We start from the raw sequence: 16316 nt of genomic DNA, 5'->3' as shown, positions 1-16316 counted from the left end.
GGGGGCTGGGGCAGATTGGAGGTGCTGGGGGGCAATTTGGGTGTGGTTTGGGGGGGCTTGGGCAGTTTGGGGGTGCTGAGGGGCAGTTTGGGGAATCAGGGGGCAGTTTGGGGATGGTTTCAGTGGTCAGGGGGTAGTTTAGGGGTGCAGGGGGCAGTTTGGGGGTGCAGGGGGCAGTTTTGGGGGATCAGAGGGGCAGTTTAGGAGTTCGGGGTCCCTCCAGGCATGCTGGTGGTCAGTTCATGCTGTGGGGCTATAGGGTCAGTCCAGAGGGGAGATGGAGCTTTTGGGGGTCAGTCTGGGTTCAGTGTGGGGTCAGTGTGGGGTCAGTGTGGGGTCAGTCCTGGCTGTGGGGTCAGTGTGGGGTCAGTGTGGGGTGTGGGGTGAGTATGGGCTGTGGGGTCAGTGTGGGGTCAGTCCTGCATGTGGGGTCAGTGTGGGCTGTGGGGTCAGTGTCAGGTCAGCCTTGGCTGTGGGGTCGGTGTGGGCTGTGGGGTCAGTCCTGCATGTGGGGTCAGTGTGGGCTATGGGGTCACTCTGGGCTGTGGGGTCAGTCCCGGGGTCACTCAGGGGTCAGTGTGGGCTGTGGGGTCACTCCTGGGGTCACTCAGGGGTCACTCAGGGCTGTGGGGTCACTCCCCGGGTCACTCAGGTCACTCCCAGGCTGACCATTGCTGTCCCCACAGTGTCCCCAGCGCTGGCAGGGCCAGAGCCCTCAGTGCCACTGTCCCCAGGCTGTGCTCAGTCTGCTGGTCACTCTGGGGTCACGCTGGGGTCACTCCCAGGCTGCGGTCACTCTGGGGTCACTGGGATCACTCTGGGGTCACTCCAGGCTGGGGTCACTGGGGTCACTCTGGGCTGGGGTCACTGGGGTCATTCTGGGGTCACTCCGGGCTGTGGTCACTCCAGGCTGTGGTCACTGGGGTCACTCGGGTCACTCTGTGGTCACTCTGTGGTCACTCCAGGCTGGGGTCTCTGGGGTCACTCTGTGGTCACTCCAGGCTGTGGTCACTGGGGTCACTCTGGGGTCACTCTGTGGTCACTCCAGGCTGGGGTCACTGGGGTCACTCCGGGCTGGGGTCACTCTGGGGTCACTCTGGGCTGGGGTCACTCTGGGGTCACTTTGGGGTCACTCTGGGCCGTGGTCACTGGGGTCACTCCAGGCTGGGGTCACTCTGTGGTCACTCCAGGCTGGGGTCACTCTGTGGTCACTCTGGGGTCACTCTGGGGTCACTCCCAGGCTGACCCTTGCTGTCCCCGCAGTGTCCCCAGCGCTGGCAGGCGCAGAGCCCTCGGTGCCACTGTCCCCAGGCCGGCCAGGTCCCCAGGCCACCGAGGGGACACCGTTCAGCTGCACGTGAGTCGGGGCTGTGTCCCCTGTGTCACCCTGTGTCACCCTGTGTCACCCTGGTGTCACCCTGTGTCACCCTGTGTGTCCCCCTGTGTCCCCTGTGTCACCCTGGTGTCCCCTGTGTGTCACCTGTGTCACCCTGTGTCACCCTGGTGTCCCCATGTGTCATCCTGTGTGTCACCCTGTGTCACCCTGGTGTCACCCTGTGTCATCCTGTGTCACCCGGTGTGCCACCCTGTGTCACCCTGGTGTCACCTTAGTGTCCCCTGTGTCACCCTGGTGTCCTCATGTGTCACCCTGTGTCACCCTGGTGTCCCCTGTGTGTCACCCTGGTGTCCTCTGGTGTCCCCATGTGTCATCCTGTGTCACCCTAGTGTCACCCTAGTGTCACCCTGGTGTCCCCTGTGTCACCCTAGTGTCCCCTGTGTGTCACCCTAGTGTCACCCTAGTGTCACCCTAGTGTCACCCTAGTGTCCTCTGGTGTCCCTTGTGTCACCCTGGTGTCCCCTGTGTGTCACCCTGTGTCACCCCATGTCACTCAGTGTCACCTTGTGTCACCCTGGTGCCCCCTAGTGTCACCCTCTGTCACTCAGTGTCACCTTGGGTGTCCCCATGTCCCACCCAGTGTCCCACTGTGTCACCTTGTTTCACTTAGTGTCCCATGCAGTGTCCCCTTGTGTCACTCTGGATGTCCCTCTGTGTCCCGCTGTGTCACCCCAGGTGTCCCCATGTGTCCCACTGTGCCACCCAAGGTGTCCCCATGTCCCACTGGTATCCCTTTGTCCCCTCCCGGTGTCCCCCTGTCTCCCCCAGTGTCTCCCTGTTCACACTGGTGTCCCCTATCCCTGTGACATTGTCCCCATGTCCCCCTGGCTGTCCCCTGTCCCCATTGTCCCCATTGTCCCCATTGTCCCCATTGTCCCCATTGTCCCCATGTCCCCCCGAGTGTCCCCATCCCAGTGACCATGTCCCCATGTCCCCCCATGCTGGTGACCATGTCCCTGTGTACCCATGGGTGTCCCCATGTCCCCACAGTGTCCCCACCCCAGTGACAATGTCCCCATGGGTGTCCCCACATCCCCACCCCAGTGACAGTGTCCCTGTGTCCCCCTGTCCCCATCCCAGTGATGGTGTCCCCATGGTGTCCCCATGTCCCCATCCCAATGACAGTGTCCCCATGGTGTCCCCATGTCCCCACCCCAGTGACCGTGTCCCCATGTCCCCCTGTCCCCATGTCCCCGTGTCCCCATGTCCCCATGTCCCCGTGTCCCCATGTCCCCATGTCCCTGTGTCCCCGTGTCCCCATCCCAGTGACTGTCCCTGTGTCCCCATGCCCCCACCCCAGTGACGGTGTCCCCATGTCGTCCCCCAGTCCCCCAGTCCCCACCCCCCTGACACTGTCCCCCAGTCCCCCGGGCCGGCCGCAAGGACAAGGCTGTGGACCCAGTGGAGTGGTCAGTGCGGGATGTGGTCGAGTACTTCACCGAGGCTGGATTCCCCGAGCAGGCCGGCGCCTTCCAGGAGCAGGTGGGACCTCTGGCAACTGTGTCACCAGTTTGTCACCCCTCTGTCACCTGTGTCACCTGTCTGTCACACCTGTGTCACCTGTCTGTCACCTCTGTCACCTGTGTCACCCGTCTGTCACCCTTCTGTCACCCCTCTGTCACCCCTCTGTCACCTCTGTCACCTGTGTCACCTGTCTGTCACCCCTCTGTCACCTCTGTTACCTCGGTCACCTGTCTGTCACCTCTGGGTGTACTCCACGGGCAGGTGGGGACCTCTGTCACCTCTGTCACCCCTCTGTCACCCCTCTGTCACCTCTGGGTGTCCTCTAGGGGCAGGTGGGGACCTCAGTCACCTCTGTCACACCTCTGTCACCTGTCTGTCACCTGTCTGTCACCTGTCTGTCCCCTCTGGGTGCCCTCCAGGGGCAGGTGGGGACATCCTGTCACCTCTGTCACCTCCGGATGTCCTTCCAGTGGCAGGTGGGGACCTCCTCCCCCCCCCCAGTGTCCCCTCTGTCCCCCCACGGTGTCCCCAGGGCTCCTTCTGTCACTGTGGGGACATCCCAAGAACGTCCCCCTCCAATTCCTCATGGCCACTGCCACCCTCTGCGTGTCCCCACTGTCCCCGGGGTGTCCCCAAGTTGTCCCCCATAACCTCTGGTGGATGCCTAGTGTCCCCACTGGGGTGTCCCCATGTCCCCAAACCCCATTTCCCCCACGGACACTCCCACCCTCCTCCATCCCCCTGAGCCACCTGGGCTGCGTCCCAGCCTGTCCCCTGGCTGTCCCCTGGCTGTCCCCTGGCTGTCCCCTGGGTGTCCCCTGGCTGTCCCCTGTCCCCAGGAGATCGACGGCAAGTTGCTGCTGCTGATGCAGAGGGCCAATGGGCTCTCCATGTCCTGTGTCCCTTAGCTGTCCCCTGTCCCCAAGGCTGTTCCCTGACTGTCCCCTGACTGTCCCCTGGCTGTCCCCTGACTGTCCCATGTCCCCAGGAGATCAATGGCAAGTCTCTGCTGCTGATGCAGAGGGCTGATGGGCTCACAGGGCTCTCCATGTCCTCTGTCCCCTGGCTGTCCCCTGTCCCTCACTGTCCCCTGGCTGTCCCCATGTCCCCCTGGCTGTCCCTTGACTGTCCCCTGTCCCCAGGAGATCGATGGCAAGTCTCTGCTGCTGATGCAGAGGGCCGACGTGCTGACAGGACTCTCCATGTCCTGTGTCCCCTGGCTGTCCCCTGTCTCCCTGGTGTCCCCATGTCCCCTGACTCTCCCCATGTCCCCAAGGCTGTCCCCTGGCTGTCTCCTGACTGTCCCGTGTCCCCAGGAGATCGATGGCAAGTCTCTGCTGCTGATGCAGAGGGCTGACGTGCTGACAGGACTGTCCATCCGCCTGGGCCCGGCGCTCAAGATCTACGAGTACCACGTGAAGCTGCTGCAGCGCAGCCACTTCCAGGACGAGGAGCCTCCCCCGGAGCCCTTCCCGGCCTGAGACCCCCAAAAACCCGGGGGGGGCTCCCCAAAAACCCGGGGGGGGCTCCCCAAAAACCCGGGGGGGCTCCCCAAAAACCCGGGGGGGCTCCCCAAAAACCCAGGGGCACCCCGGTATCCGGGAGAGCCCCTCCCCCCCTGCTGCTGCTGCTGCACACAGAGACTTTGGGGGGTGGGTTGGGGGTCCCACCTCTATTTTGGGGGGGTCCTGTCCCTTTTTGGGGGGTCCTGTCCCTTTTTTGGGGGGTCCCACCCATTTTTGGGGGGTCCTGTCCCTATTTTGGGGGGTCCCACCTCTATTTTGGGTGGTTCCACCTCTCTTTGGGGGGGTCCCACTTCTATTTTGGGTGGTTCCATCCCTTTTTGGGGGGTCCCACCTCTATTTTGGGGGGTCCCATCCCTTTCTGAGGGGGGGTACCATCTCTCTTTAGGGTCCCACCTCTCTTTGGGGGGTCCTGTCCCTATTTTGGGGGGTCCCATCCCTTTTTGGGGGGTCCCACCCCTATTTGAGGGATCCCACCTCCCTTTTTGGGGGTCTCATCTCTATTTTCGGGGGGTCCCGTCTCTATTTCGGGGGGTCCCACCCCTCTCTCCGGAGGGTCACCCCTCTTTCGGGGGGGTCACCGGGGGTGGGGACACGCCACTCCCTGGGGGGGTCACCCCTCTTTCGGGGGGGTCGCCCCCCCTTTTTAGGGGATCCCCCTTTTCTCTGGGGGGGATTTTTACCGAGGGGTTGGGGAGGGCTCTGCCCGGCCATGTTTTAAACCTTCCCCGCCCCTCCCCCTCCCCAAATTGGGGTGCGGCTGCCCCCCCCGCCCCTCCCCCCGCACTCCGTGCCCCTCCCCCCCCCACCCGGGCCTGCCTCGTTTTGGGTTTTTTTAAATAAAAACGGAAAAATGAAATCGATCAAACACCAAACCTCAGCATTTTGGGGGGGAAATCTTTCCAGGGGTGATATCCCCCAATTTGGGGGTCTTGCCGCCTTAGAGACCCCAAAAGGTACCCCGAAAATGGGGGATTTGGGGGGTTGGGGAAGTTCTGCGCATGCGCTGGTCCTCCCAGCCGGCAGGGGGCGCTCGCCTCCACAGGGAGACGCTCCTTCCGCCGTGCGCATGCGCCTTTGGTTAACGGAGCCGCCAGAGCCCAAAATCCTTCCTAAATCAGCCTCAAACTATCCCCAGCGGCCCTGAACCGCCCCAGGGACCCTAAAACAGCGTCAGGCATCATTAAAGGAGTCAAAACTACCCCAAAACCGGCCGAAACTGCCCCCAAACCAGCCGAAACTGCCCCAAAAACTGCCTCAGGCGCCACCAAAGCCATAAAAGCTCCTAAAACCCCCAGTGTGCCTCGAGCCTCCCTAAAACCCCCTCAGGCCCGCCATGCAGCCCTTCGGAGCCCCGAAAGAAGGCAGGATCGCCTCAAAATGCTCCCAAACCCCATAAATGTTTATGTAGGATTCGTTCCCTCCACCGTGTTTCCCTACGGCATCCGGTGAGGCCCAGAAAAGCCCAGAAAACTCAGAATCTCATTTTTCCTACGGCGGCCGCTGAGGGCCAAACCCCTTCCCCTCAGCCCTGCGCGTGCGCAAAGCCGCTCCGCCTTCCCACAGCGGCTAAAACCACCCAAAATCCGCTTCATCCTCCCAAAATCCTCTTTATCCTCCCTTCGGCTCCCCAAAATCCTCTTTATCCTCCCTTCAGCTCCCCAAAATCCGCTTCATCCTCCCTTCGGCTTCCCCAAAATCCACTTTATCCTCCCAAAATCCTCTTTATCCTCCCTTCAGCTCCCCAAAATCCGCTTCACCCTCCCTTCAGCTCCCCCTCACCCCCAGCGGCGCTGAGGCCTTAACTCCCACCGCGCATGCGCAGTGTGCCCTCCAGCGGCAAGATGGCGGCGCCCTCAGTTGCCCAGAAAACATCACTATCCCGTTATGCGCATGCGCAATACGCATCCCCATGGCAAGACGGCGGCGCCCTCAGTTGCCCAGAAAAGCAATGATCCTTTGTGCGCATGCGCACTGTACCCCCTTGGCAAGATGGCGGCGCCCTCAGAGGCTCAAAAATCTCGATGATGCGTTGTGCGCATGTGCAATATGCGTTTCCGCGGCAAGATGGCGGCGCCCTCAGAAACCTCACCGCTCCTCTCCGCGCATGCGTACTGTGCCCCCCTTGGCAAGATGGCGGCGCCCACAGAGGCTCAAAACCATCACTATCCCGTTATGCGCACGCGCAGTATGCCTTCAGCGGCAAGATGGCGGCGCCCTCAGAGCCCCAGAAACACATCAAGATCCCGTTGTGCGCATGCGCAATACGCACCGCCCTCAGCAGCCCAAACCCCTCACTGCACCTCTCTGCGCATGCGCACCGCGCCTCCCCTCGGCAAGATGGCGGCGCCCTCAGAGGATCAAAAAAGCAGCAATGATCTTTGTGCGCATGCGCAGTGTGCCTCCCCTCGGCAAGATGGCGGCGCCCTCAAAGGCTCAAAAAGCATCAATGATCCTTTGTGCGCATGCGCAGTGTAGCTCCCCTTGGCAAGATGGCTGCGCCCTCAGAGACCCAGGGAAAAAAACCATCACTATCCCTTTGTGCGCATGCACAGTGTAGCTCCCCTCGGCAAGATGGCAGCACCCTCAGAAACCCTCACTGCCCCTCTCCGCGCATGCGCACTTTGCCCCCCCGGCAAGATGGCTGCGCCCTCAGAACCCCTCCCCGCTCCTCCCCCGGCAAGATGGCGGCGCCCATCTCCCCCTCCCGCCGTACGGCCGCCGCTGCCAGCCCCGCCCGCCGCTCTCCCCGCGCATGCGCGGCGCGGGGGGGAAGATGGCGGCGTCCTCGCTGGAGCAGAAGCTGTCGCGGCTGGAGGCGAAGCTCAAGCAGGAGAACCGCGAGGCGCGCAGGAGGATCGACCTCAACCTGGACATCGGCCCTGCCCGCGCCAGGCCCAGTAAGGGGAGCGGAGCGGCCTGAGGGCAGCGCCGGGACAGCCTGAGGGGAGGCCGCGCGGGGCCGGAGGGGAGCGAGGCCCTGAGGGGAAATGGGGGGGAGAGAAGGGTTTTGGGGGGGTTTGGAGCATTTTTAGGGCCTCTTTGGGGTGTTTTGGGGGGTTTGGGGCGATTTTGGAGCGGTTCGGGGCAGTTTAGGACCGTTTTGGGGCGGTTTAGGGGCATTTTGGGGCGGTTTAGGGGCATTTTGGGGCGGTTTAGGGGCGTTTGGGGGCAGTTTAGGGTCGTTTTGGGGCAATTTAGGGGCTTTTTAGGGCCGGTTTGGGGTGCTTTGGGCAATTTTGGGGCGGTTCGGGGTTGTTTTGGGCTGTTTAGGGCCATTTTGGGGCACTTTAGGGGCTTTTTAGGGCCGGTTTGGGGTGTTTAGGTTGTTTGGGGCAGTTTAGGGCCATTTTGGGGCAGTTTGGGGGCTTTTTAGGGCCGGTTTGGGGTGCTTGGGGCGATTTTGGGGTTGTTTTGGGGGCAGTTTAGGAACGTTTTGGGGCGGTTCGGGGCTGTTTGGGGCACTTTGGGGTCGTTTTGGAGCAATTTAGAGCCATTTTGGGGCAATTTAGGGCCATTTTGGGGAAGTTTAGGGTTGCAAGGGGCAGCTCTGCGTTGTTTAGGACAATTTTCCGGCCGTTCTGGGTTGTTTTGGGGCAATTTAGGGCCATTTTGGGGCAGTTTAGGGGCTTTTTAGGGCCAGTTTGGGGCAGTTTAGGGCCATTTGGGGGCTTTTTGGGGACATTTTGGGGCCATTTTGGTGTGTTTGGGGCAGTTTTGGGGCAGTTTGGGGCGTTTGTTACAGGTTTGGGATATTTGGGGCAGTTTAGGGACATTTTGGGGTTGTTTGGGGCACTTTTGAGGCAGTTTTGGGTTGTTTGGGGTGTTTAGGGCCATTTTGGGGCTGTTTGGGGCAGTTTTGGGGCAGTTCTGGGTTATTTGGGGCAATTTAGGGCAATTTTGGGGCAGTTTGGGGTGTTTTTTCCAGGTTTGGGATATTTGGGGCAGTTTAACTCCATTTCGGGGCAGTTTAGGGTTATTTAGGGCAGTTTAGGGGCATTTTGGGGCAGTTTAGGGTTATTTCGGATGTTTTTGGGCTGTTTAGGGCAGTTTAGGACCATTTAGGGGCAGTTCTGGGGTTTTGGGACAGTCTGGGGCAGTTTAGGGCCATTTTTTGGGGTGTTTGTTGCAGGTTTGGGATATTTGGGGTGTTTAGGGACATTTCAATGAAGTTCTGGGTTGTTTTGGGGCAGTTTTGGGGTTTTTGGGGCATTTTAGAGCCATTTGGGGTAGTTCTGGGGTTTTAAGGGCAGTTTAGGGTCATTTGGGGCAGTTTAGGGTCATTTTGGGGCAGTTTTGGGGTCTTTAGGGCAGTTTTGGGGTCTTTAGGGCAGTTTTGGGGTCTTTGGGGCAGTTTAGGGTCGTTTTGGGGAAGTCCTGAGTTATTTGGGGTGTTTGGGACACTTTTGGGGTATTTAGGGCCATTTTGGGGCTGTTCTGGGCTGTTTTGGGGTGTTTGGGACACTTTTGGGGTCTTTGAGGCAGTTTAGGGCCATTTTGGGGCAGTTTTGGGGTTTTTGGGACACTTTTGGGGTGTTTCAGGACGGTTCTGGTTTGTTCAGGAGGTTGCTTGGAGGTTTGAGGCTCTTTGGGGAGGATTTGGGGTTTTTGGGGCCGTTTTGGGGCAGTTCTGGGGCATTTTGGGATGTTTGGGGCAGTTTAGAGAGGATTTAGGGCCATTTTGGGGCAGTTTGGAGGGGATTTAGGATTATTTTGGGGCAGTTTTAGGGTTGTTTGGGGCACTTTAGGGCCATTTTGGGGCAATTTTGGGATGTTTGGGGTAGTTTAGAGAGGATTTAGGGCCATTTTGGGGCAGTTTAGGGTCATTTTGGGGCAGATTGGAGTCATTTTGGGGCAGTTTGGAGAGGATTTAGGGCCATTTTGGGACAATTCTGGGGCATTTTGGGATGTCTGGGGCTCTCTTAGGACACTTTAGGGACATTTTGGGGCAGTTCTGGGTTGTTTGGGGCAGTTTGGAGAGGATTTAGGATTATTTTGGGGCAGTTTAGGGTGATTTGGGGCAATTTAGAGCCATTTTGGGGCAGTTTGGAGAGGATTTAGGGCCATTTTGGGGCAAATTTGGCTCATTTTGGGGAGAATGGGGACAGCTTTGGGGTCTTTGGGGCAGTTTAGAGAGGATTTAGGGCCATTTCAGGCCAGTTTAGGGGCATTTTGGGGCACTTTAGGGACTTTTTGGGGAAGTTCTGGGTTCTTCGGGGCAGTTTGGAGGGGATTTAGGATTATTTTGGGGCAGTTTTAGGGTTTTTTGGGGCACTTTAGGGACATTTTGGGGCAGTTTAGGGATATTTTGGGGCAATTTTGGGTTGTTTAGGGTCATTTTGGGGCAATTCAGAGAGGATTTAGGATCATTTTGGGGCAATTTAGGGATATTTTGGGGCAATTCTGGGATATTTTGGGGCAATTTAGAGAGGATTTAGGGCTATTTAGGGCTGTTTAGGGTTTTTTGGGGCAGTTTAGGAGGATTTAGGGCCATTTTTGGGCAATTTAGAGAGGATTTAGGGTCATTTTGGGGCAGTTTAGGGTCATTTTGGGGCAATTTAGGGATATTTTGGGGCAATTTAGGGATATTTTGGGGCAATTTTGGGATATTTTGGGGCAATTTAGGGCCATTTTGGGGCAATTTGGGATAATTTTGGGGCAATTTAGGGTCATTTTGGGGCAATTTAGGGCCATTTTGGGGCAATTCTGGGCTGTTCAGTGGAGTTTAAACCCCTTTTGGGGTATTTGGGATGCAATTTCTAGGGTTTTGGGGCAGTTTAGGGCCATTTTGGGGCAATTCTGGGTTATTTTGGGGTTTTGGGGATCCACTGGGATTGTCCAGGGAATTTGGGGATTCCCACGGGGATTTTGGGATTTTTGGGGATTTTTTTGGGTAATTTGGGGGAATTTTAGGGATTTTTGGGGATTTTGGGGGGAATTTGGGGAAATTTGGGGATTTTAGGGACATTTTTAGGGAACTTTAGGGAGATTTTTGGGGAATTTGGGCAATTTTTTCTGGAAATTTGGAGATTTTGGGGGATTTTGGGGGAATTTTTAGGGATTTTTGGGGATTTTGGGAGAATTTTAAAAGATTTTTTTAGGGATTTTGGGGGAATTTTAAAGGATTTTTTTGGGATTTTGGGGGAATTTTTAGGGATTATTTTGGGGATTTTGGGGGAAATTTTAAAGAATTTGGGGATTTTGAGGGATTTTGGGGGATATTTTTAAGGTATTTTGGGGATATTTTTAGGGTGTTTTGGGGATATTTTTGGGATATTTTTAGGGATTTTTGGGGATATTTTTGGGATATTTTTGGGATATTTTTGGGATATTTTTGGGGTATTTTTAGGGTGTTTTGGGGATATTTTTGGGATATTTTTAGGGATTTTTGGGGATATTTTTCAGGTATTTTTAGGATATTTTTAGGATGTTTCTCCTCCCCCCTCAGCCAACATTTTCCAACCTTTTCCAGCAAATTTTTTTGGGGATAAATCAGGAATTTCCAACCCTCCCCTCCCCCCTTTCCCCTCCCCCTCCCCAATTTCAGCTCCTTTTTTATGCCCCAAAAATCCAATTATTTCACTCATTTCCCCCCCATTTTAGCTCATTTTCCCCCAATTTAAATTCATTTATTTTCCCCCCAAATTCATTCCTTTTTCCCCAATTTCAATTCATTTCTCTTCCCTCTCAAATTAAGTTTTTTCCTCTGAATTTCGTTCCTTTCCTCCCAATTTTGCCTCATTTTCCCTCAATTTTAATTAATTTTCCCCAATTTGAATTAATTTTCCCCAATTTAAATTCATGTCCCCAATTTAAATTAATTTTTCTCCAAATATTAATTTTCCTAAATTTAAATTCCTTTTCCCACAATTTAAATTAGTTTTCCCAATTTTAATTAATTTCCCCAAATTTAATTTCCCCAAATTTAAATTAATTTTCCCAATTTAAATTAATTTTCTCCAATTTAAATTAATTTCTCTCCAAATTTAATTTTTCCCCAATTTAAATTAAATTTTCCCCAATTTATTTTCTCACAATTTAAATTAATTTCCCAAATTTCAATTCATTTTCTCTCCAAATTTCAATTATTTTTCCCTCCAAATTTCAATTAATTTCCCCAAATTTCAATTATTTTCCCCAATTTAAATTAATTTCCCAAATTTAATTTCCCTCCCAATTTCAATTCATTTCTCTCCAATTTAAAATCATTTCTCTCCAAATTTCAATTAATTTTCTCTCCAAATTTCAATTAATTTCCCAAAATTTAAATAAATTTTGCCAATTTAATTTCCCAAATTTCAATTCATTTCCCCAAATTTCAATTCATTTTCCCTCCAAATTAATTTCCTCCCAATTTAAATTAATTTCCAAATTTAAATTAATTTCCCCAAATTTAAATTAATTTCCCAAATTTAATTTCCCTCCAAATTTCAATTAATTTTCTCCCAATTTAAATTAATTTTCCCCAAATTTAAATCAATTTCCCCCAATTTCAATTAATTTCCCTGCAATTTAAAATAATTTCCCCAAATTTAAATTAATTTGCCAAATTTAAATTCATTTTCCCTCCAAATTAATTAATTCCCCCAAATTTAAATTCATTTTCCCTCCAAATTAATTCATTTCCTCCCAATTTAAATTCATTTTCTCTCCAAATTTAAATTCATTTTCCCAATTTAAATTAATTTCCCAAATTTAAATTCATTTCTCTCCAAATTTAAATTCATTTTTTCTCCAATTTAAATTAATTTCCCCAAATTTAAATTAATTTTCTTTCCAAATTTCAATTAATTTTGTCTCCAAATTTAAATTAATTTCCTCCCAATTTAAATTCATTTTCTCTCCAATTTAAATTAATTTCCCCAATTTAAATAAATTTCCCCAATTTTAATTAATTTCCCCCAATTTCAATTCATTTCCCCCAATTTGAATTAATTTTCCCTCCAAATTTCAATTCATTTCCTTCTAATTTAAATAAATTCCCCCAAATTTAAATTAATTTTCCCAATTTAAATAAATTTCCCCAAATTTAAATTAATTTCCCCAAATTTAAATCAATTTTCCCAATTTAATTTCCCCAAATTTAAATTCATTTTCTCTCCAAATTTCAATTAATTTTCTCTCCAAATTTCAATAAATTTCCCAAAATTTAAATAAATTTTGCCAATTTAATTTCCCAAATTTCAATTAATTTCCCCAAATTTAATTTCCCTCAATTTAAATTCATTTCTCTCCAAATTTAAATTAAATTTTCCCCAAATTTCAATTAATTTTCTCTCCAAATTCCAATTAATTTCCCAAATTCCAATTTCTCATTTCCCAATTCATTTATCATTTTTGTTGTTTTTTTCTGTTTTATTTTTAATTTCCTCCAATCAATTCCTTTATAATTTATAATATTTTCTTTGTTTCTTTTTTTTTTTTTTATTTTATTTCTCTCTTTCCCTTCGAATATTTCAATTTATTTATTTTATTTTGTTTTATTTTGTTATTTTTATTTAATTTATTTTATTTTATTTTATTTTATTTTATATTTTTTTATTTTTATTTTTTATTTCCTTTTTCTCTCCTAACTTTTTTTGGATTTGATTTTATATTATATTTATTTTTTTATTCTCCTTTTCTCTCCCAATATTTTTATTTTTTGTTTGTTTCTCTTTTTGCTCCCAATTTTTATTTTATTCTATTTATTTTATTTATTTTATTTTATTTATTTTATTTATTTCATTTTATTTTATATTATTTCATTTTATTTTTGTTTCTCTTTTGCTCCCAATTTTAATTTTATTCTATTTATTTTATTTTATTTTATTTCATTTTATTTAATTTTATTTCATTTTATTTCATTTTCTTCGTTTCTCTTTTCGCTCCCAATTTTTATTTTATCATTTATTTTATTTTATTTCATTTTATTTTATTCTATTTATATCATTTTATTTATTTATTTCATTTCTTTTATTTTGTTTCATTTTAATTTTTTTTAATTTATTTTATTTTATTTCAATTTTTTATTTTATTTCACTATATTTTATTTTAATTTAATTTAATTTATTTTTACTTATTTTTATTTATTTATTTTAATTTATTTTATTTTATTTTATTTTAATTTATTTATTTTATTTATTTTATTTTATTTTATTTTATTTTATTTTGTTTCATTTTTTTCTCTTTTGCTCCCAATATTTATTTCATTTTATTTTTTTCTTTCATTTTCTTTCATTTATTTGATTTTTTTCTTTCATTATATTTTATTTTATTTTAATTTATTTTATTTTATTTATTTTAAATTTTTTTACTTTATTTTATTTTATTTTACTTTTTTGTTTCTCTTTTCTCTCCCAATATTGATTTCATTTTATTTATTTATTTTTATTTTATTTATTTCATTTAATTTTTTGTTTTTCGTTTCACTCCCAATTTTATTTATTTTATTTATTTATTTTATTTTATTTATGTTATTTAATTTATTTTATTTTATTTTGTTTCTTTTTATTGTTTCTCTCTTTGCTCCCAATGTTTATTTTAATTTCTTTTATTTCATTTTATTTATTTAATTTTCTTTTATTTCATTTCATTTCATTTTTTGTTTCTGTTTTTGCTCTCAATACTTATTTTATTTTACTTTATTTCATTTTATTTTATTTCATTTCACTTCATTTCATTTCATTCTATTTATTATATTTCATTTTATTTTATTTTTATTTTATTTTATTTTATTTTATTTCATTTATTTCATTTATTTCATTTTTTAAATTTTATTTTATTTTATTTTATTTATTTATTTCTTTATTTATTTTATTTATTTTATTTATTTTATTTATTTATTTCATTTTTTGTTTATTCTATTTATTTATTTCATTTTTTTATTTCATTCTATTTTATTTCATTTTATTCTATTTATTTTATTTCATTTATTTCTTTTTCTTATTTATTTTTTTTTATTTTATTTATTTTATTTCATTTATTCTATTTATTTTTCTTCATTTATTTCTTTTTTTCATTTATTTATTTTTTTCTTTTATTTCATTCATTTATTTTTATTTCATTTATTTTATTTATTTTATTTTATTTTATTTTATTTATGACATTTATGGCATTTAGGATATATTTTATTTTATTTCATTTATTTAATTTATTTTATTTTATTTTATTTATGACATTTATGGTATTTATATATATTTTATTTTATTTCATTTATTTTATTTGTTTTATTTTATTTCATTTATTTAATTTATTTTATTTTATTTTATTTATTTTGTTTATTTTATTTTATTTCATTTATTTTATTTATTTTATTTTATTTTATTTATCATTTATTTTATTTATCATTTATTTTATTTTATTTCACTTACTTTATTTTATTTTATTTCATTTATTTATTTTATTTATTTTATTTCATTTTATTCTATTTATTTTCTTCATTTATTTCTTTTTTAATTTATTTAATTTATTTTATTTAATTTCATTTATTTATTTAATTTCATTTAATTATTTTATTTTATATTTTATTTCATTTATTTCATTTTATTTATTTTATTTTATTTCATTTATTTTATTAATTTCATTTCTTAATTTCATTCATTTTATTTCATTTTATTCTATTTATTTTATTTCGTTTAATTTATTTTATTTCACTTATTTCATTTCATTTATTTATTTCATTTATTTTATTTATTTTATTTTATTTCATTTCTTTCATTTCTCTCCTCCTCCCCAGTCATCGTCATCACCCTCAGCCCTGCTCCTGCTCCGTCCCAGCGAGCAGGTACTGCTCATTAGCTCGTTATTAGCTAATTAATAACCCCTAATTAATCACCTCATGAGCTCAGGAGCAGGTACTGCTCATTAGCTCGTTAATTAATTAATTAATTAATAATCCCCTTCATTAATCATCTAATGAGCTCAGGAACTCCCAGCGAGCAGGTACTGCTCATTAGCTCATTATTAGCTAATTATTAATCCTTAATTAATCACCTAATGAGCTCAGTAACTCCCAGGTACTGCTCATTAGCTCATTATTAGCTAATTATTAATCCTTAATTAATCACCTAATGAGCTCAGTAACTCCCAGGTACTGCTCATTAGCTCATTATTAATTAATTAATAATTGCCTTAATTAGTCACCTAATGAGCTCATTAACCAACTCATTAACCCTTCGCGCCTCAGTTCCCCCAGGCTGGACTGAATGCATTCATTAATTGTCATTAAATTATAATTAGCTGCTCCTAATTGGGGTTAATTAACTAATTAACCCCAATTAATTCCAACTAATTAACCCCATTAATTAACTCCAATTAATTAACTCCAAGTAATTAGCCCCAATTAATTAACCCCAATTAGCTCCTCCCAACTGGGGTTAATTAGCCCCATTAATTACCCCCAATTAACTCCAATTAATTAACTCCAATTAACTAACCCCAATTAGCTCCTCCCCAAATTTGGGTTAATTAACACAAACTAATTAACCCCAATTAGCTCCTCCCTGGGTTGGGGTTAATTAGCCCCAATTAATTAACCCTAATTAGCTCCTCTCCAAATTGGGGTTAATTAACTCCAATTAATTAACTCCAATTAATTAGCCCAAATTAATTAGCCCCAATTAATTAACCCAAATTAGCTCCTCCTGTGCCTCAGTTTCCCCTCTCCCTCTCCTAATTGGGGTTAATTAACGCCAATTAATTAACCCCAATTATTAAACACCAATTAATTAACCCCAATTAGCTCCTCCCTGAGTTGGGGTTAATTAACCCCAATTAATTGGCCCAAATTAATTAACCCCAATTAATTAACCCCAATTAGCTCCTCCCAATTGGGTTAATTAGCCCCATTAATTAGCCCCAATTAATTAACCCCAATTAATTAACCCCATTAGCTCCTCCCCAAATTTGAGTTAATTAACACAAATTAATTAACCCAAATTAACTCCTCCTGT

General features: G+C 45.5%; 3 protein-coding genes across 8 annotated transcripts in view; all 3 read left to right on the top strand.

Annotated features, from left to right (window-relative positions):
• LOC146422600 (dual specificity mitogen-activated protein kinase kinase 7) overlaps window positions 1–16316 on the top strand; it is a 75022-nt gene that overhangs the window by 37765 nt on the left and 20941 nt on the right. The gene's annotated exons all lie outside the window — the stretch shown is intronic.
• On the top strand, window positions 2317–4936 carry LOC146422602 (atherin-like). Its single transcript, XM_085046090.1, has 3 exons — window positions 2317–2356; window positions 2760–2878; window positions 4177–4936. The coding sequence occupies exons 1-3, from the start codon at window positions 2317–2319 to the stop codon at window positions 4339–4341; spliced, it is 324 nt and encodes a 107-aa protein (XP_084902216.1). The 3' UTR covers window positions 4342–4936.
• Window positions 7115–16316, top strand: part of LOC146422601 (dual specificity mitogen-activated protein kinase kinase 7) — a 28650-nt gene continuing 19448 nt past the window's right edge. The window contains exons 1-2 of one of the 2 annotated variants that reach the window (XM_085045964.1): window positions 7115–7283; window positions 15101–15148. In XM_085045964.1, coding sequence (XP_084902090.1) covers window positions 7139–7283; window positions 15101–15148 — 193 coding nt within the window. In that variant the 5' untranslated portion in view covers window positions 7115–7138. The remainder of the gene's footprint in view (window positions 7284–15100; window positions 15149–16316) is intronic. The other variant, XM_085045965.1, reaches the window with a different exon arrangement.

This window comes from Lichenostomus cassidix, unplaced genomic scaffold (genome assembly GCF_008360975.1).
Source record: "Lichenostomus cassidix isolate B80296 unplaced genomic scaffold, HeHo_3.0 HiC_scaffold_39, whole genome shotgun sequence".
NCBI lineage: Eukaryota > Metazoa > Chordata > Aves > Passeriformes > Meliphagidae > Lichenostomus > Lichenostomus cassidix.
This window is presented reverse-complemented; position numbering and strand designations above follow the sequence as displayed.

Bases quoted from the DNA above. Each gene is read 5' to 3' on its own strand.
- LOC146422602 (XM_085046090.1), top strand. From the start codon at position 2,317: ATGTCCCCATGTCCCCCCATGCTGGTGACCATGTCCCTGT. The intron at 2,357-2,759 runs GTACCCATGGGT...ACTGTCCCCCAG, and splicing joins GCTGGTGACCATGTCCCTGT to TCCCCCGGGCCGGCCGCAAG. The intron at 2,879-4,176 runs GTGGGACCTCTG...CCGTGTCCCCAG, and splicing joins CCGGCGCCTTCCAGGAGCAG to GAGATCGATGGCAAGTCTCT.